Source organism: Paramacrobiotus metropolitanus, unplaced genomic scaffold (genome assembly GCF_019649055.1).
Source record: "Paramacrobiotus metropolitanus isolate TYO unplaced genomic scaffold, Prichtersi_v1.0 Parri_scaffold0000041, whole genome shotgun sequence".
In the NCBI taxonomy this organism is placed as follows: Eukaryota; Metazoa; Tardigrada; class Eutardigrada; order Parachela; family Macrobiotidae; genus Paramacrobiotus; species Paramacrobiotus metropolitanus.
In genome coordinates this window covers 39,915-62,124 of record NW_026570261.1, presented here as the reverse complement: position 1 = coordinate 62,124, position 22,210 = coordinate 39,915, and the positions used below count along the sequence as shown (strand labels likewise).

At 40.9% G+C, this 22,210-nt stretch overlaps 2 protein-coding genes across 2 annotated transcripts in view; both read right to left on the bottom strand.

Moving 5' to 3' along the window:
• Window positions 1-22,210, bottom strand: part of LOC129590713 (uncharacterized) — a 98,773-nt gene that overhangs the window by 51,555 nt on the left and 25,008 nt on the right. The window lies entirely within an intron of this gene.
• On the bottom strand, window positions 663-22,108 carry LOC129590714 (uncharacterized). Its single transcript, XM_055486067.1, has 4 exons — window positions 21,876-22,108; window positions 9,839-10,061; window positions 2,411-2,632; window positions 663-2,349 (listed from the first exon to the last, which is right to left on the bottom strand). Exons 1-4 carry the CDS (start codon window positions 21,987-21,989, stop codon window positions 1,985-1,987), a joined length of 924 nt encoding a protein of 307 aa, XP_055342042.1. The 5' UTR covers window positions 21,990-22,108; the 3' UTR covers window positions 663-1,984.

The window sequence follows — 22,210 nt, the reverse complement described above, 5'->3', positions numbered from 1 at the left end:
AAAAGACCGTTGTTTTGGCTTTCACCCGGTTCAGAGTTTTCTATTATTTGTTTTGTTTTTCATAAAATTTATTGATGTTTACGCTTGAAATTTAATGAGAGCTGGTCGTTTTTCTGAAAATTAACCATATCTATGAACTTTGTTTTGTTAAGACATTTGCTGCCTGGTGGCCGGAATATGAAACTGTATAGTTAGAGCGACCGGAGGGTTCAGAGGGCGATTCATGAACAGTAGTGGTCGGATTTCGGCAGATTGGTGGATGCGATTTACTGAACATCCACTATTAAGTGCATCCACTCATCCACCTTCCTGCCGGTTACATATGTGTTTTTTCTCCAGCTACGACCGGGAAAAAACGAAATTTCATAGAGCAACCAAGGTCTAAGATAACAATTCAAGCAGACCAAACGGCCAGCGAAATTCCCGAAAAGTTTGCTTTCGGTTAGTGAATTAAATCGCAACCCCAACATTTGGGCTTGTTGCCCTGCATGATTCGCGAGGCTTTCGCTTTCAAAATTGATTTGCCTCACTCGTGATGGCTTTGTGCTTGCGTGGCTTCCTCAAATGGCTTCCTCAAATTCTTTCATCAAATTTCAAATCCTCAAGCCGAGAGCTACTGATCCCGCAAATCTCCGAACTCGTTTGTACCTGGAAACCACGGTTTTCCTGGGTTAATTTGATTAAATAAGTAAAGGAAATTGGTACAACCGTACAGGCACCACCTTCCACTCCTGTTAGCCACGAGTTACCTCCTTTTACGCTCTTTTGTATAAAAATACCTTTTTGGCTGTATAAAAGGTACCCCCTTTTGCACTCCGTTTTGCTTTATGTGCTGCTCTCCAGCAGCTTTGTGTGCTGCTTGGCGTCATGCAGTTCATTGCATTCATTATGATTAATTTTTAGTCTGATTGTCTACGATAACGAATTCTCACTGTCCGGATCTAGCTTTGTAGTTCAGTCAGTTGTATTTCAGCCTTTACGCAAGAAACTTCAAGTTTTAGTGATGGCAACTACCAGAAACGGTGTGGAAGGTACTAATCATAAAGGCTTCTTGTTGACGGACGTTATCAATCTCGCCAGTCGGCACTGCCAGCGATAACGGATGTACGAAACTTCCTCGTTAAAGGTGTTCCCAACACAGATTTACTAGTCGCAGGACTTTTGGTCGCAGACATTTATTTCACTGTAATGTCATCTCGCCGCGCGACATTTCGTCGGCGAATCGTCGCGGGAACATTTCGTCGGCTTGCCGTTTCGACGCCAAGACATTTCGCCGCGAGTCTGTTTCGACGAAAAGTCCTTCTTTCGACGAAAAGCGAAAAGTTTTGCGTCGACTTTAATTGCGGCGAAATGTCACACTCCCAGTTGTCCGGGTGAGAATGGCATAGGGAAATCATGAAACTTTCAATATTTTTGCACGGAAATGTTATGTTTTAGATAGCCGGCGGAGTGGCAAAGAATAATTATTATCTGTACTATATAAGTAGTAAAGCCAAAAGAGCGACACGCCTGCTAGTATACTAACGGTGATTTTTCACGATGGTCGATGAGGCAACCCATCCACTAACTCGATAGCCCGTTGGCTCCATAGCTTGCTGTGTTAAACTCCTTTTGTGTTTATTGATGTAACGAACAAAGAACTGTAGTACAAAAGAACTGTCGTTCAAAAGAACTGTAGTTCAAAAGAATGAGCAAAGAATTATAAGATTTCTGATTTCGCTCAACGACGCTGCAAAACACGTAAGCCAATAGCATTTTAGGCTTTAACCCGCCAGCGTCCAGTACTTGTATTGGTTTTTTATGCTGTACTATGTACTCGGCTGGCACCAATGGGCGTCAACGGGTTAACGCACTGCACTTGCTTGACGTTTGTCTGCCACTGGCATTATCAATAGCGCTATGTCGCCTTTATAGTATAGCTGTGCCACTGTTCTACGAATGTTCTGAAACAGCTCAGGTAGCCTCACAAGTCAATAAGCAAGACTCAAAATAATCTCTCTTTTGCCGGAACGTTGTTTGGCAGGTTGTTTTGAGGCTCCTGGCAGTCGGCACCAGGATGCTGCCCGCCACATTTTAGACACACATGCTGTTTTACGCACAAGCGTCGTTCGCACTTTTGCTTTAGATTGAACTTCCAACAAATTGTTTTCTTTAGCTTTTCCTTCTTTTTCTCGATTTCCTTCATTTTCCACTTAGGAAAAACGTCTGCTAAAGGCAGCTGGTGCGCATTTTTCAACCAGAACCTGTTCGTAAGATAGGAAAGGGCCCACTTGCGACCGAACCGTTTGCGTATAAGTATACCGCATACGATGAAGAGCATTTCACGATCCTGGATAAGCGACTTTTCCTCTAGAAACAAATATATTTTATTCCTACTCATTGACAACCAAGTCTGCATAAAGGGACGTACGTAAGAAGTTGTTTGTTTTCCAGCGTTCCAAACATCTAGAAAGTCTGTCCGCCAGCTCGGTCCACATATACTCTCTAAGTTCTTTCATAGTACAACGCCTCGGTGGTTTCTTGCAGCCATTTCCGACGCCCAGTAATATTCTTTGTTCTTTGTCATTGAGCGCTTGCTGCCCATAATGCAACAGCCTTTTCAACATGTGCAACGCGAAATCGCAAGGAAATTCTAAAAAATTATTGAAATAAGCTTTTCAGAGCAAGCTTACGCACACAATCGTAAAGCAGTCTGCAGATTTTTACATAAGCGACAAGTGACTTTTTCAATAAGCTAAACATCAATGGAAGCAGTGGCCTAAGGCAAAAAACCTGCGATTTTACGCCGTTATACAACTTATACGCATAGCGGTCACTTGAAAGATGACTGGATTGTTTTGATGAGCTTTATTGCTAAATTTTTGTTTGTGCTGATTGCCAAGACGCGTTTTATTACAGTTTGTTGAACTGCGTGTGCGTGTATGAATGAACACGTTATGGCTTTGGCCCTAACGCTTGACAATGTCTGGGGCTATTCTCATTTTTAATGTCATCCTAAAAGTTACCAAACTTTCTAGAATCTTTTGCAACACGGTTGCACTGAGATATAAGGTGTTTTTCTGCTGTATATAATATCGATCGTTCTTGCGATTGATCTACCATTTTCTGTTGCTTTTTATTTCACTGTTATTCCTGCTTGTTGTGTGATTTAAGTTACAGTATGGGACTTTTTCTTTCGCTTTCCGTCAGCACAGTACGAATATATTGCGCAGTCATATACGACATTGACCCCTTACACATGCCACTTACCAGCTAATAATTTCGTCTGGCACAGGTGCCGGTTCTTGACCTTGCAAGCGCTCAGCATTCAGCACCAGATCATTCATTACTGGAGTCATCTGACCATGTGCCGGGTGGCCGAACAAAATAACCGTCTGGTTTATTATTTTGTGCTGGTCCCCATAATGCTTAACAAGCATATTTAGCTTCACTCTGAAAAGCAGTGCTACATTGCCTGGCTGGTGCTCCTCGGGCAGGGTGCGCAACGGCGGCAACACCGCCAAGGGGTTTGTGTGCAGGATTCAAAGTATGGCGGAAACTGACACGCTACATGGCTAAAACCTGGGATCATATTTTACATTAGGGCGGCCAAAAAGCGAAACGTGTTATATCCGCCACCAGCTCCCTCTCCTGTAGTGTACGCTTAGCAAATTTGATTTAATACGACAAATGAGTTAAGAGAAGTGTGCCGCTGTATGGTACCAAATTCGTGTGCACGAAGAAAAACTTTCGTTTTTGAGTACTACGACTCCGCTTGCAAATTGGTCACTCAAACGACATTCAAATAACGCGCCGCAGGGGCGGTTTATGCTCGGTTAGTTGAACGGCACAGTAAAAAATGCGGAATCAGCCAAAGGATCACCAACCGTCCAATGCGGTGCGCCACATACGTACTGATTACATATCGTGAATTAGGTGTTCAATGTGCTGAACCGCAACGCGCAAGCGACCATTTCGCCAGCGTAATCGAAGTACTCCCTACTCTCAACGCTTCTAAGTTCTATGCATTTTTAGGATATTCTCTAGTCAAATTATTTGTATACGTTGGAGTGAACACCGTTTGTGCGAGCAACATCCCGTTGGGGTGTTATGGTAGAAGTGAAATTCAAAACGCACGGAGGTGTGCCGAAGTTCTCATCTTTAACCAAACTTCTTCAAATTTTGCCATGAAATGCATTTTCTCCTAAAAAACGCTTTTTTCGCCCAGGTGTAAAGATGATCTTCAATTCTTCATGTTAATGTGCGCTCGTCTTATGCAGTTCGAAGAAGACCGGTTGATGACGAAGGCGGGGCGTAAAAGGTGGTAGTGGCACCTGACACTGGCAATTGCTACTGCCTGAGGCCGCTTAAACATGGAAACTGGCAACTGCCAAGATCATCGCATCATCTTTTCTAATGAAGTAAAAAAGCATAAAAGACTACAATCATCCGTACCGAAAACACGGGTGTCCTCTTTAGTCTTCAGGCTCTTCACTATCATCTCACGTTTTAGTCTCGGCTATAGATGAGTGACCTTCGCCTTCTCCTTCTGCCTTTTTAGCCTTTTCCTTCTCCTGCACCTCCGTGTTTTTACGCCTTCGTTTTTTGATAATTTTCAACCGTGATCTGTACGAGATATCACAAAAACAAGGCCATGTGTTGCATTTATTTGTAGCAGACCCGTGGAGAATTCCAGAACCACGCATACCGAAAAACCTGCATTGAACAGTAATTGTTGACGTGTATGGCTGTGCCGTCCACATCTTTACCGTACTACGTTAAACTGCTACTGTTGCCTCCATTCTTCGATCTGTATGACTTCGGCCGCTCGAGCAATGACCCAGTCTTCGAGTTGTGCCTTCTCAGAAATCCCCGGCAAGGATCTTTGACCGCGAGCCCACATTTCGACGTGACTGCGTGTCCACAGACGTAGCTTTACCTTTGGTTCTCTTGTGCGTTCTGACCTTTGGTTCTGGTTCATCCACGTGTACATCTGTTGTAGTTCAGTGGCTAGTTTTTGAATCTCTGTTGTTCTTCGATATCTGTCTGTACTACGAGCAAGGCACCTGCGTGTGCCGAGAATCTATATAAGCGCAACGGCGCCCAATGTAAAATCACGAGTTGTAATCCCAACAAAATTAGAGACGTGTTCTCGATGTGATCAACTTCACGGTTTTGTTCTGGTCTTCTTGTTTCAAGTGGGGATTTCGCTATCAGACCTCTGGGTAACCTTTCACTTATTGTCTGTTGTACTTTTGCTCATCATGACGTGCATTACTCATAGTCAGGTAGTCTCGAAGTGAGATAGGTGACCTTTAGCTCCCACTTGCATCCTTGACTTTCTCGTTCCATCAACTTCATGCTCTGTAGCGCCAGGTTGATCGATCATACTTTTACCGCCTATCTCTTATTATGTCGGCTTAAGGATGCCGACTCCTGAGTTTTGCTAAAAATTGTATGGGCTTGGTGCCATATTTTAGGACACAATACTCTCCAAATCGATGTGACCTTCAAGATGTCCAATGCACTTTAAGATAACCTTTAAGATGTCCAATTCTATGTTGTGACGACCACAGTTAGCGTCGACACCATTGTTAATGGTCGCGCAGAATCTAAAACGTTCATCGCCGGTCCATGAACATGTTTACGCAGTGCCAGACCAAAGCTTTTTACGCTAAGTTTGCCGAATTTTTCTAGCAGCAGAACAGCCGAAACATGTGTGGAATCCACAGCAGAAGAATTTTCATTTTTTAATAGACGGCGAAATAGCTCTCATAAACGCTTTTGAAAAAGCCTTACCCATTAGCGTCTACGGTTTGAAGAAGGTGCCGTTGCACCTGCAACATCAGTCTCAAAAATTCCGAAGCAAGTTAACCTGATGTGGCTACGTCCTTACTCGATCAAAATGTATTCACAATGCTAACCGGCTGTCTTTATGAATTACTGTAATTAATATTTTATTGCTAGATGTCAGTAATTACTGTATCAAAAAACGGAAAAGTGCTTGACTGCAGTCTGTTATGCAACGGCTGAAGCCTACGGTAAAGGTAATTTAAAACGGTTTTTTGGAAGGGCTAATTTGGACGGCAAGGTGTTCGCGGCGGCAAAGGCAAAGGTAAAGGTGTAGTTGAAAAAGGCAAAGGTAAAGGTGAATTTGAAAAAGGCAAAGTGAAAAGGCAAAGGCAAAGGGGAGGCAAAGGTATTCTTGGCCGACCCCAAATGGCGGCATTTTGGCGTATTAAGTGCATACAGGCGCACACAGAAGGTTTACTCTATTACTGTATTTCGGATAGTATTGCCTCTCAATGGAACTTATCTTGTTCAAAATTCCGGAGGATCACAGCTTTTCCTTGGTTCGATTTACAAATGATACTTAGTAGGTCTCAGCTTCTGATCCTGAATGTATCCTAAAGTAGCCTGTGATCTGTGATTGGGGTACGAGGACAATTGGGTGCTGTGAACATACTCTTCACGATTAGGGTGCGATGAACACCCGGGACTTAACTTTACAGAAAATTTTATTTTGATAAAAATGTTACACTCAATTGTTTTCACCGTTTATTTCGACAAATTACGGTCCACCAAAAAAATTATTGTATCTTCAAACCACATTTAGAAGATCATAGTGCTCCACAATTTGTCAAAGAACAAAATAATAACCCGAACGAATTTAGACAGCATGTTGTCTGCAATGAAGTTCTCCTCATGATCTGGAAATATCCGCTGCCATTGCCCATTCTGTCGAGGCACAATTCCCTTCAGTCGTCTTCCTAGTGTCGTGCAATTAATACTGTAGACTGTATAGTCTGCGGTGCAAACAACCTGCGATAAAATTCCCTCCTGACATGACTTGACTGCTGCGTCTGTAGCAGCATTATGACAAGCTCTAGCGACTAAATCCATAGCTGATATTTGTGGACAGTTGGATTTAGTACACGTAGCAATCGGATTAATTAGTAAAAGCAAGTAAAACAAACATCACTAAAACAAATCTAAAATAATCTAAAATAGATGCTGGAATAAGCAAATATGTATTCGTACTCCATGCTGTGCGTTTTAAACTTGAATTTAATTTTAAAATTCCAACCGTGACGCCAGTAGTGTTGCGAGCTGCAGACTAGTCGGATGTTCATTGCACCCTAATCGTGAAGGGTATGCTCACAGCACCCAATTGTCTTCGTATCTGCAGCGTTAGTTATGCTTTGGACTATTAATTTTTACTGCAGTCGCCGGCATTAAGAGTAATGTGTCCGTTTGACGAGGACGCTGCAGCATTAACCAGATTAAGGATGCCGACTGTTTTTAAATATATTCATACTAGAACTTTTTGTAGAGGTTTCAGTACTGCAACTCTCAGTCCTCTCTCAAATCGTTGCAGCCATTAGGGTGTCCAGTTTCTACGTAGTGTTTCAAATGGACACGGTCAAAATTTAGATTAAAGGCGATGTTACCGTTTGATGTTTATGTTAACAATTACAGCAATAATTTCACCAACGTGGATACTGACGATAAGTTCCGAAAACGGTAAAGTGTTTGACGGTGGTGTGTCAGGCAACGGTGGTAATCGGCGGCAAAAGTTATTTACTGTATAACGGCATTTGAGAAGTTAAATGGAACGGTGAGTGCTTTGCTATCCAAAGGTACCTTTCCTCTGCTCCGTAGACACAATGGTTAAGGCAAATAGGAACCACTTGAGGTTCCTATTTGTCCGGATATACATGATTTCTGATTGAAATGCATTAACATTTCACATTGTGAAATTCACAATGATTATGTAATGACCTAGAAAATGTTTTGATTCAGAATACGATTTATTAAACACCATTTCAGACATCAACCGTACTTCAGCATTCACACTGTTTTACTGTTAAAATCACATTTTAAACGACATCGTGCGTTTGCTGCGGAAACAAACCTGTGGCTACCGCAGATTATTTATTCTGCACAAACAATGTGTAAACTTTTAAATAACTGGGAGAGGGTTTTAATACACGTAAAAAATATCGTCAGTACTGAACTATTGATTAGTATTAAATCTGTGGTTGCACTTTGCCTTTAATAAAGTTATCGAATATGACCCACGCTGACCGATGAAGCCAGTGAATTGCAGTGACTGTTATGCTCTTTATAATCTGATCTTTATTGAATATACTCGACCATTACACCTTTCTTAACATAATATGAGGAAAATAAAGGAAAAATATGAGGGAAAATTTACATAATAAAGTAAAATATTGTTTTATTCAAAGGAAAAAATTGGAAAATTTTCAGACTGGATTATTGTTAATTTACAATTAGTACTGTACGCTAATAATAATAAGTTATGTGCATTGTGCTGCTACAGACGGAGCACCTGGGCACCCGCCCGCTGTATCGGCACCTGGCAACCGCCCACGGTAGCAGCAGGCAGCGGTATGCGCACCCGCTTGCTGTGACGGTAGTAAACAGTCGCCCGGGGCGGTTGAGCGCTGCACTATGGCGAGCCGATATTAGGCGCATGGCAAGCCGAGCAATTAACCAACTGGATAGGCGAATACTGTAATCTTCTGTGAGCCTGTAAAACTGATTTTGACTTTTGCCCACTTTTGAAGCACTGAATTGAAAATACAGTACATTTAATAATTTGTTGTAAACCTGGTGAATAATGGTAGCAAAAAAACTGAAACTAGCGTAAACATTATTTAAATATAATTTATATGCAGTTACAGTTATGTAAAGCATACAGAACTGTTAAAATTACACATATTTATAATTATACTACTTGGCAATCGATCTTCACGAAAGTAAAAATAAATACAATTTCGCGATTTTGTTCGGTTTTAATTCCGCATTTTCATTTAACTACAGATATGTACTGTATGACGGAGAGACGAGTACGATAGGGATAATATCGCAATATCTTCCTACTGACCTGACTCAACGACAGAGAATGAGCTGATAATTTCAATGTGGCATAGCTAAATAATATGCGTAAGCTACGATCTACGCGAAGTGAGAATACCACACTGCATTCCGACGATATATTTTAATTAGAAAACTCCGACACTGCCAAACTCTGAATGAGAACGAACTGATCCAAAATACTGTAACTCTCGGACTTATATAGGCGCGAAGCGCATCCGGTTAGAAAAGCCAAAAAGTATATCCGAAGACAAAAGGAAAATGCTAGAAAGTACAACATGTACGAGTACAGAGAATATTATAGAAGTACGTACATCGCTGCTACTGTACACCATATTCCGTCATGTATACAAATAGGTGGCTTGTGTTCACGCAGACCCGGCTGACTATCGGAAGCGTCTAAACAGTAACTTTTATTGCACCTATTCAAAGGTGCCTGTGTAAACGCAATTCTGCTCCCTATTTAGGTATCTACTTAGAAGAGCGTGCCGCGTTCACGCATACTGCTAAGAAATCGGCCGTTTTGGGCGGTGTCTCAATAGAAAACCGATAGATAGAAGTCAGCGTGAATCCGGCCATAATACCTGAGTTATTATACGTGTAGAGTGCCCAAAACGTTGTTTTACGCCGCGTGGCAAGTCTACCCCAATCCAGGTAATATCTTTTACTATTTTTTTAAGTTGAAAATGTTGGAAAAATTCTGCCGGCATTTTGACCACAAGATATTCGGCCGGCGTTTTGACCTCCAAAAATTCTGCCGGCAGAAAATTCGGCCGGCGTGTTGACATTGGCCGCCAGCGGCCAAAATAGTCTCATTATTTCTTTAATTTGGCACTTGAGATCTGTCCGCCACTAGTTATACTTACTTTGAAGTAGGCGTAACCATTTACCGTTATTTGAAGTGAAAATCGCATTCAAGTTATACAAGTCACAGGCAACTATTTAGCGAACCACTCACCAACTAAATCTTGTTGCCCTGCATTATGTTCCTTTGGTTTGCTAACACTTTTGGTTGAGAAATCCTTTGTTGCTTTGCCACAGTCAGTATCGTGGTTTCCGACGGACCTGGGGTCATGATGTAGTAAACTATTCGTCGATTTAGCGGCGATTTTATCAATAGCAAAATCCGCTGCGGGAGGATGATGTGGCGGTTCTGGGCCATTCGTGTACCTGCGACAGTCCTTTAAGCAAGGAATATTTAGCAAGTGACCCATGTAAATTTCGCCACATTAGCATTGCATGCTGGTGATCATGGCTTAAGGGGATCCTTATGAGATGAAAGTGGGGCTGAGAAAATATGAATTGGTCAAAACAACTGAAAGATCATTTCTGCCATTGCTCTGACTGCATGCGCAAAAAGTTTAGCTCCAAAATGGTGTGCTGCGATCTTGTCTACGCTCTGTCTAGACACAGCTACTATGAAACCATGGAAAAACTTCAAATTCAAAACTCGAATGAGAAATCAAATTGGATGTAATATACATCCGTGGATGTGTTTTAGCCTAGCAAGCTTATATTCTCCAACATGCTAATACAAAATGTTGTTAACTTACAAATTAATCGAAAAAAAAACACTTTTAAAAGCTGTTTTTTTTAGATTATTCAAGCACGCTTTACTGGACTACTAGCCGACCCAGCGCAAATTGCGCGGACGCGGAATAAATAATGCGATAGATAAAAATTGCAGCTCATATCTACAGGCTACAAATGAAAAGTGGTTTTATGCCTGAAGCGCAGCATTCTTCAATACGTATGCCGACGGCCACAGTTGTCGATGACATCTACTGGAAAATTTGCTGCTTGCTCCTTTGACTGCAGAAATGCCCGTCCTTACGGGGAGGGGGCATTCGCCCCCCATTCCAAAAAAAAGTTACAATTCCCATATAAAATTTAAATAACTCCGGATTGGCGCAACTGCGCCATTGTTCTCCTGCGGGAAGAACAATGGTGCGCACCCTCACCCCCCCTAAAACCTAACGATGGGCCAGACTGCAGAGATGACCTTGAAACTGAAATGGGAAACCTTTCTCCCAAAAGCAGATAAACCTTCTCATTAGTTTACGATGTGTTTTTTTTTATTCCAAATCAGTTACCAATCAGATAAATTTTGTGCGGTTGCTGCATGGGACTATAATTTATTAGAACGTGCCCTGTCTTGAGTTTTTTGTCATTGTGCGCTTTCAGTCAAGCTGCAAACTATCCGATAGCAGCTTACTTATTTTAAATCCAAGTTAGACCACTAACCCCGTTGCTGCGGCTGCCTTTTATATCCCGATGTAGTAGTCAGTTTACTACGTAGTAGGCTAATAATATTCTAAGTGTCTCGGGGCAACGGTTTTCATTGGAACAGCAATACTTTTAATTGGGATTGTTGCTTGGAAATGGAATTTCTGCAGTAAACGAAGTATGCGAAAACCATAGTTAAGTAATTTATTGTTAGGATGTTTTTTTTACCTTCCTGGAATGTGAATGGCCCCTTGGGGACCGGGGGCTTCTTCGAAACAAATTTTTTTCATTTTCTTAATTATCAAAAATTAAGTATTTAAAAGCAGTATTTCAACTGGAATCATTGCAATTATTCTAAAATAATACTGATGCGCACCTTAGTTGAATACAGAGCAAATTTTAGATCTGTACGAATAAGTATTGTAAAACACTGCCCTCGAGATCAGTTCCATTTAATTCATTCAATAACTGGGTGCAGGATCTGCGTAAGCATCTTAAGTTATTCCGAACAGCTCGTACAAGCAGGTTATAAATTTGCAAGTTTCTTAATGAATTACTAATTTTTCAGCTGTTCTGTCAGTGTCGCCGTGTCGGTTACTCGATCTGGGCTCAACACCGAAGAAGGTGGGCGGCACGTGAAGTGCCCTCTGTCCGCAAACATAATATTATTGTTATGGCATACAATGCAATAATTGCAACCTAATAACAACCTAATAACACGTACTACATATGCTTGTACAATGTACTTGTTGCTGAACATAATGGCTGTCTGCTTTATTAAGCTGCACTGGGATCGTCCAATGCCTGACTGACATCGTGCTAGTGAAGTTGAACGGAACAATGTTTACAAACTAAAGCACACGAAACTTATTTTTTTTTTAGCACACCAAACAATCTTTACAAACTAAAGCACACCAAACCAAACACTTAATTTAAGCCGATCTTAAACAAAGAGTTCTTTTTTTTCGTAAATTGTTTTAATAAAATTGAAGTTTGAAAATTCTCCAAAAACCAAAAACCAAAATTCAAATTTTCCTTTATTTTCACAACTGAAAACTGCACTTCAGTCAGCCAAACAGATTCTTGTTTACCAAATTGCAGTTTTGATAAATTTTTGCATAATTTCATTTGACACCATAGTTAACGAGCACGACCCATTTTTTTAATAGTCAGTAAATTGTCTAGCGAAGACTAAATCATTTACGGTACGATAAGTGGTGCACGAGAAACAGACCATAAAATAAATGCAGATTTTATGCAGCTATGCGCGTTAAGACTGTATACTGTGTAGACTCATTTTTGTCTGAAATTATTTTGCCTCTACTCATTGTTGTTTGGGCACTCGGCACGCCTTTTGACCTTTACAAATGACAGTGATGATGGAGTCACAATGATACAAATGATGGAGTCACAGCATTCCCTTGGAAAAATGGCAAGCCGCTAGTATGGGATGTAACCGTGGCTGACACCTTTGCCCTAACATACACCGCCCAGACGTCCAGGGTGCCGGGAAGCGCAGCGGAAATTCGTGAAAATCGGAAGTTACAGCGGGCTGGCAGACCGTTACAACGTTCAACCGCTGGCGTTTGAAACCACGGGTACATTCGGACCACTGACAAAGAAATTCTTCAAAGATCTGTCGAGAAAGATTAGCGACTGTACAGGCAACCCTCGCTCAGGGGAGTTTTTGCGACAGAAAATCGGTATCGAGATTCAGCGAGGAAATGCAGTTTCTGTTCTCGGTACATTCAGCGACATGGTTGAGCGGGAAGATGTGTATTTGGCCTTCAAATTAGCTGAGCGAGAATGATGTTGTGTATTTTTGTTATTGTTACTTGTGTAATACGCGATGTATTTATTAAGTCTGCTCTGTCGAAACCTTGTTGTTACTTAAATTTTCCCCACATCATCCTGCGACTGTCATCAGTTATCAGCAGAGTTTGAAATTTTTCTTGTAGATTTGGGAGTCGACTCCAGATAACACGACATCATGGCTGCTATCAAAAGAAGGAAATTGAACACACTTCGAAAACTGTAGGGGCTGCTAACTCGCCTCAATCAGTGCACTGAACGTGCTGCAGCAGTGTAATTGTATTTTCCGATGGTTTCAGTAATCAGAATACCGGTACGTTAAAATCAAAAAGGGGTCGACCCAGGTAGTTTTAAATGTTTCTGGAATTTAATAAAAGTTATAAATCGTATTAATCAGCCAACGTGAAAATTCATATAGCGAAGATACTGCAAAATAGAAATCAGATTAGAATTAAAAATTTGGCCCAAGTGGCTTGACGCCTTGTATGGCAACAGGAAATGGGCGTATTGCAAGATCGTGATTGGCGCTGCCTGGCCGGCGAACAGGAAAAGTCGGCGTAAATCGAAAGTGAAATGGGGTCCAGTGACTGGCGTCTATTGGTCTCGCCTGCTCTTTCTCTATTGGCTAGTAATTTGGCGCCAGCCATTACTGGCCAGCATATGAACGTCTGACAAGCTACACATACCGCGGCATTTCGCCACCCGAGTCAGGTTTGCAAACAAACCGGTGACCAGCCGTCAATTTTCGAGAATGTGGATGTTAGTCACCTGCTATTGCGTTAGAACCAAATTTAATTGTTTTCATCGAATAACTATTTTATTAAGACGAATAAAGTTATGAATCAAAATGGAATCTTTCCGTAGTGTGGGAAAGCATGAATGTGTGATTTGTGGATATCGGCCGTATGAGTTGTCTGAAAAGCGTTCTATGTACAGCTTTCCCAAAGACGAAAAGTCTGAACTGTATGCCAAATGGGCTAGCGCTGCCAACAAATGTTACATTTTGACTTCGAGTTCTCCTGTTTGTTCGGTTCATTTTGATCAGTGCGACTTTGAAATACCATTTCACAGAGGAGATCAACTGATAACTCGTTTAAAATCCAACGCCTATCCAAAAGAATGTCTGTTCCTGCCCCTACTTCCAAGCAGCCCACAGTCTCCTACCGACACCAAAATCTCCGACATCTCCGACACAAGTCCTGTTTTCTGCGAAAACAGAAATCATGATCTTCAGCGTCGTATTCAAGAACTTGAGCAAGAAAGGGCCAAGCTGCAGCTAAAGCTCCTCACTGCCGCAGAAATTCTTCAAGAGCGGAGACGCATTGAAGTTCTTACTGCAGCTGGGGAAACAGAGAATGTCGAAGAAAAACCGCAAGCAACTGTTTTTTCGTATGAAAGGTATATTTGTTTATTCAACTTTTACCTACTCTATTCAACTTTACTTTTTTCATTCATCATCATACTATATTTTAGTTACCATTAAAACGTAAAAAATTCTCCCGGCATACTGTATGTTTTCGTTGTATTTTCAGATTTCGTGAAAACGATCGCGACATACATGCACTGACAGGGCAGACAGGAAGTAAGACCTTTGAGCTTCTTTATGATATGTGCGGTGGGAATGATGCCGATATTGAGCGACGCTTGCGATACGACCCGCCAGCTACTGAAGAAGAGGAAAGCTACCCATGCAGATCGGACAGGCAACAGAGTCGCATGTCGCTTCGATTTAAAAAGCAATTCTTCATGGTGTGGTTTCGTATAAAGACCGGACTGCCGCATACTGTAATTTCTATTATGTTCAACATTTGCGAAGCAACAGCACGACGTTCCAGTAGGACAATGCCATGTTTGCAGCATATTAGTGCAGGGTAGTTCATCATCCTTGGTTCTCTGAGGCCAGCATTGAGTTTTGATATAACGGTGCAAGGCGAACAGCAATCCGAGAGCATGCTTGCAGCATGCTTCATTCTCCATTTCGGAAGAAGCTTTACAGTCGCAGGTGGTTCTTTCAATACTGAGTACGGTTCCATTTAAAGCGCATACGGCTAAGCTTGCATGTAGCTTATACACCAATCCGCTTCTGGTTTCTGGCTCACAAATTGCAACAAGCGTTGTTGTGGTGTAGGAACTTTTGTTATCCAGCAGTACGTCACATAATCTAACAAATCCGCCATGGCCAAGCCCCTTAGCATTGTTCAGCTGTGTATCATCCAAAACAAAGTACTTTGCTCTGTATTCCGAAATTAAACACTTTTCGAAAACTTCGGCCGATTTTAGTTTAGCAAACGGCCCTACTCCATTCAATCCAGACAATACATCACTGGCCTGCATCATTCCGATAGAATTATTCAAGACTGGATTATTTTGAATTGTATTTCATATGAAACTTCACTAATTTACCGAGCACCACCGATTTCATACGATCAACGAAGCATAAATAGAAAACCACTGACAGCCCGCCGGGGGTGGCACTCACTTATTTTAAGCGGCCGTTCGGTTAAATTGCGGTTAACCGCTTATAGGGGGCGTTCCCGATATTTTAGGCATTTGGTCAAGATGCCACTGTTATTTGGTAAATTTTTAACGGTTTTTTTTCACCCGAATAATAAAAAAACGGTTTGTGATATTATCAAATGGCGTGGGCTTTTTTTTGAACTTTTTTTGAAGACAGACGGCGGCGGGCAACTTTTTGTATTTACTCCCGTGCGTTATGGAAACTGCTCCGCCCATTGACCTAGAGAGCCTCCAGTCACTGGTGTCCATTGTGCGAGTGTTAACAGTAACCGAATCACAGTGGTCGTAACTACTGTAGTCATTTTGCAGCGCATTTTGCAGTGCACCACTATGCGCGTGGTTACAAAGCAGCCCTTGTTAGCCCTATGGCATCCATGGTAACGAGTGTTTGAGTGACCACTGGGAGTAACAAAATAAAGGTGACAAAGCGCCAACAGCCCAGGAACACCCCCGCAGTCTGAAGATTCAGTTGCACTTTAAATCAGAAATCGAGTGATTAGAAGCTGAGATCACTGGCCGGGAAGAAGAGGGGCCGAAATCCTGGCACAGATGATTAGTATTAGTATTCATATAATTATGTTCTCTGATTCCTAATTTGTGTACAGTAGTATAAGTACATACGCCGTTTAAGGACGTCGCCGTTGTTTTATGTTTTCTAGCTTTAACTTGTTCATGTTAAACGGAAATAAATTTTGTAAATTCAGCAAAATTTCATCTTTTGTGTGAAAATAGATTAACATAAGGGCAAATATTTTCCACTGCTGTCATCAACAGGGCGTGGCCAAAAAAGTAAAGTACAAAGTAAGCGAGCAGTATAGAAAAAATTTTTAATAAGTAAACTGGCCTCGTACAGTTGTCAGATTGTTCCGTTAAATCATGAGTTATGTTAGAACGTATGACGCGGTGCATTGCCTACGTATAGACTACAGCAGTGTAAAATTTACGTTTAAATTTTCACCATGCCCTGCTGATGACAGCAGCTGAAAAAATTTTATACTTCGAAGAAGTATGCATTCTCTAATGTTACTCTATGTCCACACAAAAGATGAAATTTTTTTGAATTTATAGCCGGCGACGGGGCCCTGGTGAGCTTTAATGGTCATTTAGTACGGCCGGAATGCTATACAAAAGATGCAGTGGATCTTCCGTTAGTATTCAAGTAGTAATTATTTTAATAAATATATAAATAGGGTGAGACTATAGGCACCCCTTTCACCCCCGTTTGCTATAGGCACCCCCTTTCGCACCCTGTTTTACTATAGGCACCCCTTTTCTATTAGATAGTTCTCACACCCTGTTTTTTTCCGCGGACTATAGGCACCCATTTTTAGCCTTTTTTTCCAGAGCACTGGCTAAGATTTTTTGAAAGTTTTTTGTTGTTGACAGTGATTGTTTTGACGATCTGATATGAACTCGTCAGCCATCACATAAAAAGGTGTACGAGTACTAGGCACTCCATCCGACAACGGGCCGCTCTCAGATCGTCTGACTACAAATTTCTGGAACTTTGGAGCCTATCTCTTTGACAGTTTGACATTGGTTGAAAGTAGATTCGAATGCGAAAAGGCCGAATAACTGCCCTTAAAGTCGTTTTCTTGGATAGCGTTTGGATAGACCAGGTCACTCTCAGACGTGGATTATATATATCTTCGGATGGGTACTTATTACAGAACTGTCAGACATTATTATTACAGAGCAGTTTTTTCTGCTTTTATTTGTTACAGATTTTGACAGAAATTACAACGTTATTATTACAGAGCAGTTCATATTACGAGAGAAAAAATTTTGGAGCCGGTAGTGCAACGACTTTCTGCATTCCAAGGTCAAGAAATTCGACCTTAAAAACATAGCATCAACGGACAATATAAGGGTGCCTATAGCTTTCGCACGCAACGGGGTGCAGAGATTGATTAATCGAAAAGGGGTGCATATAGTCTGCGGGGGTGCGAAAGGGGGTGCCTCTAGATAACGGGGGTGAAAGGGGGTGCCTATAGCCATTTCCATATAAATACATAAGTGAATAATACAGTATATGTTAATATCTATAGATTCATATCTATAGATTCATATACTTACTCTTACGTCCTTTTTTTCGCGAAATTACCTCCTAATTCAAGGTTCACGTTTCAGAACCGTTCATATTTTTAAAAAATCTAGTGTCCATCAAAGGGGGTCACCTACGCTTTGAAAAAAATTCTTCAGTCTTTCAGAACGTTATAAAAACGTTTTTAAGTTTTCGGTACTTTAGCTCTCAAGCATTTAGAAATTTCTAGAAACATCTAGAATGATCAAAACATCTAGATTTGCAACTTAGCAACATGTACAAAAAATGATGCGAACTATGTATATACAAAGGTAAAACACTAAGCAGTTTATGCCCCTCTGTTTGTTCAGTGAATATTTTTGAATATTTCTAGTCGGACCAGAGTTTTGAAATCCATTTTTCCAAATACTAAACTAACTATCTGAATACATATCACGTTAACTCACTGTCTACATAAGTATTCACATATTAAAAAACATATCCAAGTACACATTTTACCTCCAATTTTTTGCACTTCAGAATTTCGAAAGTATTTAAAGTATTTAAATACCTCAATATCTTACTGTTCAAAAATCTAAACATTTAAATATCTTTCTATTTCTAAATACTTCTAAGTATTTCTAAACGTTTCTAATTGTTTCTAAATGTTTCTAAATACCCCAAAATCCGAACCGGCCCCGCGAAGCTGGGCCGTCACCTTAATGCTTCAGAATATCAAAATATCTAAATATTTTGATACCTAAATATCTGAGTAATTAAAATTACTAAATATCTAAACAGCTTGACATGTAGTAATGCTGATGGCGCCGCGCTTTTACGCAGTTTAATGTCTTTGAAATATGTATATAACCAACTTCGTGATCTCTTCGTGATCTCTTTCGTGTTTCCATACCTAAAACACAGCTGGTGGCGCCCTAGCGCCACCGATACTTGTATATTATACTCATACTATTAATATTATTATTATTACTATTACATAATATTGTTATTATGAATACATATTGTTATTATGAATATACATATTGTTATTATGCACATATTGTTATAATGAATATCGATGTTATTAATTTTTAAGTTTTTATGTATTTTCAAATACTTATCTGTTTTTAAATATTTGTTTAATTTATTTTACTGCGTGGTGGAAGTCGCGGTCCTATTTTGGTCCAGTCGCAGACTTTTGAACCTGGTGACACTTTTTTCCAGCAAGCAGTACTTTGGTTTTTTTAACTGATTTACTTGGCGAAAAACTTCTGATTTTCAAAGAAAAATGAGTTGCTGGCATTGTGCATGCTCTGAATGGGCTGTGTAAATCCCGCACTTTTATGACTTTTCGAAAAACTGCAAGTTTTTTGCCAGATTTTTTCACTTTTTTTAGGGAAATGTTTTTGCTGCAAAACAGGCTGCAACCAGATAGGTAAGTCGTTTTCGGTTGATTAGTGTAGCTAAATGATTGCTTTCGCAGAAATAAGTTTAAACCTTGTCAGTTTCCCGCTAGCTACCCGCTAGCTAATTTTACGAGAGTCATGTGTGCCCGAATTTTGTGCCTACCCCCCGGTTATGCCCGTGTAGTCGAATAATAGCAATTTTACGGAATGGACAAATATTTTGAATTTGGGTTTCCGGGACATTCTCCAACTCCACCCATTTTCTCCAAAGAATAGATAAAAAATTCATAGCTTTGTATAATGTTGGTTTTACTTTTACCTAAATTTTTATATGGAGCAAACACTGCTCTATCCAATGAAACTAAAAAGCTGTCAAAGGTTGAACGGACCCGCTACACTTCATAGAAACAGACCGATATTTTGTTCGGTTATTCAGTTAAGGTACTCTACCTTCATGGAAAAATTTTTTTCTGAGGCAAACTGGTGACTAGAGATGGGCATCGGATTCAATTTCACAATCCGAATCCGATCCGAGAAAGTTTTAAGAAATCCAAATCCGATCCGTATCCGAATTTTTATCTTTTCGGCTTTCCGAATCCGATCCGTATCCGACCATCGGATATCCGAATCCGATCGGATAATCCGACTTGAATAATTCAAAATTATTTATTACCATTAATAATTATATTTAAATAGCAGCAAATGGTGCCAAATACAATGGTTCACAGTAGCATTTTATTGAGAGCTGAGTGACTGAATAATGAACGGTACTCAAATTCACTTAGGAATAAAAACGCTCGTTAAGAGCCATTTCAAGGCAACTGTAAAAGAAACTGACCATAGTAATCATTCAAACGGGCTGACCTGTCATTGCAGTCCGAGCGAAACTAAGGACGTGATTAATTAATAAGCATATAAGGTCCGTAACTTATTCCGTATAATGCGGAATAATTATACGGTATCTAGATTCTAGATCTTTGTTACACAAAAAATAAAAAGGGATACACGAACCTAGCTTTCCCGTACAGAGGCAGCAAAAACCATTTCCATACTCCGAATGCCCATATTCCAAAACCCGGCCAGACGGTCTTATCTATAAACTCCTTCCTCCGTCCAGAGCACAAAACCCGGTAGGCGAACGAGTGGCCGAACCACCGCTACTGTCCAGAGCATGGAGCCCGCAAGATGAGCAGGTGACCGATCTTCCCTTACTGCCCAGCGCACGAAGCCCGCTAGGTGATTGAGTGACCGAACTACCACCAGCATTTATTGCAGGCCTTTTTACGTTGAAATTTAGTACCTGGTGGCTGGTAGACTCAGAGTCGGGATGGAAAAGTTAACAAAAATTCCCTTCTGAGTCCAACTGAATGCGTCCGAGGGCACAAAAGCCATAAATTCACTTTTTATCATATCTGCATTTTAGCGCTATTTTCGGACCATAATATTGTTTCGCTGAAGGAATAAGATGTTAACTGATCGAAATCATTTGAATAAACCGGCCGTGGACAAGGGACCACAAGAAACGCGGAGGCGAAGCCGAGGTTGTTTCTTGTACTGTATCATGCAATTCGTGCCACATCCAACCCACCACACGCGTTTAAACCGAACATCATTTGGCTGCTGCACTGCGGTGGATTTGCATTAATATTTATCAGACGTTCTGCATTCTAAATCCCACGTACCATGCGCCGACATGCGGAGAAAATAATTTAATAGTCTTCGAAGAAAACTTTACAGATGCCATGTCCAATGGAGTAATTGGTTTAAGCCCGCCCTCTATCCCACCGGACGCATCCTACGCACAACGGACTTAAATAGTGCTAACAAGTAGCACTTTGGTACACTGTCATGATCGCTTCGCGAATGCATCAAAATGTACGGCAAATATTTATCTTTTATATTCCAATGATGGCGTACTAGGTGTTTAATATAAAAGTTTCGTAAAATGTTCGCCATAACTTTGCTCCAACTTGACTACAACGCCTCAGATTGTATGGTGCAGGGTTTACCCGGTAAGCGCGGTGGCTAAGTTCACTGTAAACTGCGGCACTTTAGCCACGCCCCAGCGCGTTAGACCAATTACTCCGTTGCGTTTCTCGAATAGCATTGTCTACTAGATATTTCGTTTTCAGTGAAAACGAAATATCTAGTAAATTTCGAAAAATCGGGCTTCTACAAATCGCCGTCAGTTCAGCAAGAAAGGCAGCCGCGCCCACCGGTAGCGGTATTTTACAACATACCTACGCCTAAACCACCGCCGAGGTCAGTTCCCGAAAAGCTGACTTGCGAATTGTCCCACAGACTCGGAACATTCTCGGTTATGTTTGTCCGGTTTTTGTTCTTTTTCAAATACTAAATTTTGAGAAGCAGTGTACGAACAGCACGGACGGCGACGGAATAATCTATTATGGAATTTAAAGTTTTATCTAGCTGCAGGAGAATAGTAAAAATGGCGTGTCAGTGAGACAGTGGTGGGGTGGTCGGTTTACGTATAAGCTGACCCGGGGTGTTTTTTTACTAAAACCTTATTATCACAGTACAATACATCCATGATCCATGGTACCACCAGAAAGCCCGAAAAATTTCATACAAGCTGATATTAAGATCGACAACACATTTACATGAAAATCATCTCATAGGGATCCTCTTAAGTCTTAAACTTATCAACGATGGGAGTAAATTTCCAGATACTTACGCACACGGTACACACACGTATTACGTACTGCCAGACCTGGGCAGTTATAAAAATTTCACCCACCATTAGAGTTAACAGTTACTGTGCGCATGCTAGTTACGCTACAAGTTCAGCTGCTCGTGGAAGTAGAACCGAATATTAAGCTGTACTGAGAGTTACGCTAGCTAAGCAGTATATGTAATTTTTATAAAGTTACGTTAGAGTGAGGCTTTTTCGCTAGCGAGTTGCTTCCAAGTTACGTCAAAAACTCCATAACTTGAAAGAATTCGCGTTACACTAAAATTATTAAAAATAGCCGCCCATGTTTGTTACATACCGTATGGGGGTAAGCCCTCGTTGTGTAACAGCTACAGTCGTTTTCCTCAACTATTCGACTTCCGTACAAGCCAACGTTAGGTTTTTCTCGACAAACAAAACTTCGCGAGCCCATGGTTGTAGAATAAAAAAGCGAAATTCTCTGTACGATTCCAATGCTTCTGCATGGGGAAAAAATAATTTATAAACCGGTAGCAAACAATTGAAGGTGGACACGACAAATCGAAACGATATAGTTTCTTCGTCAAAGAACTGCGGTTGTAAAAAGAAGAGCTTCTAGCTGCGCGGCCTCGAACAAACATTACTCTACGAAATTGCGAATGGATTGGCGCAGGC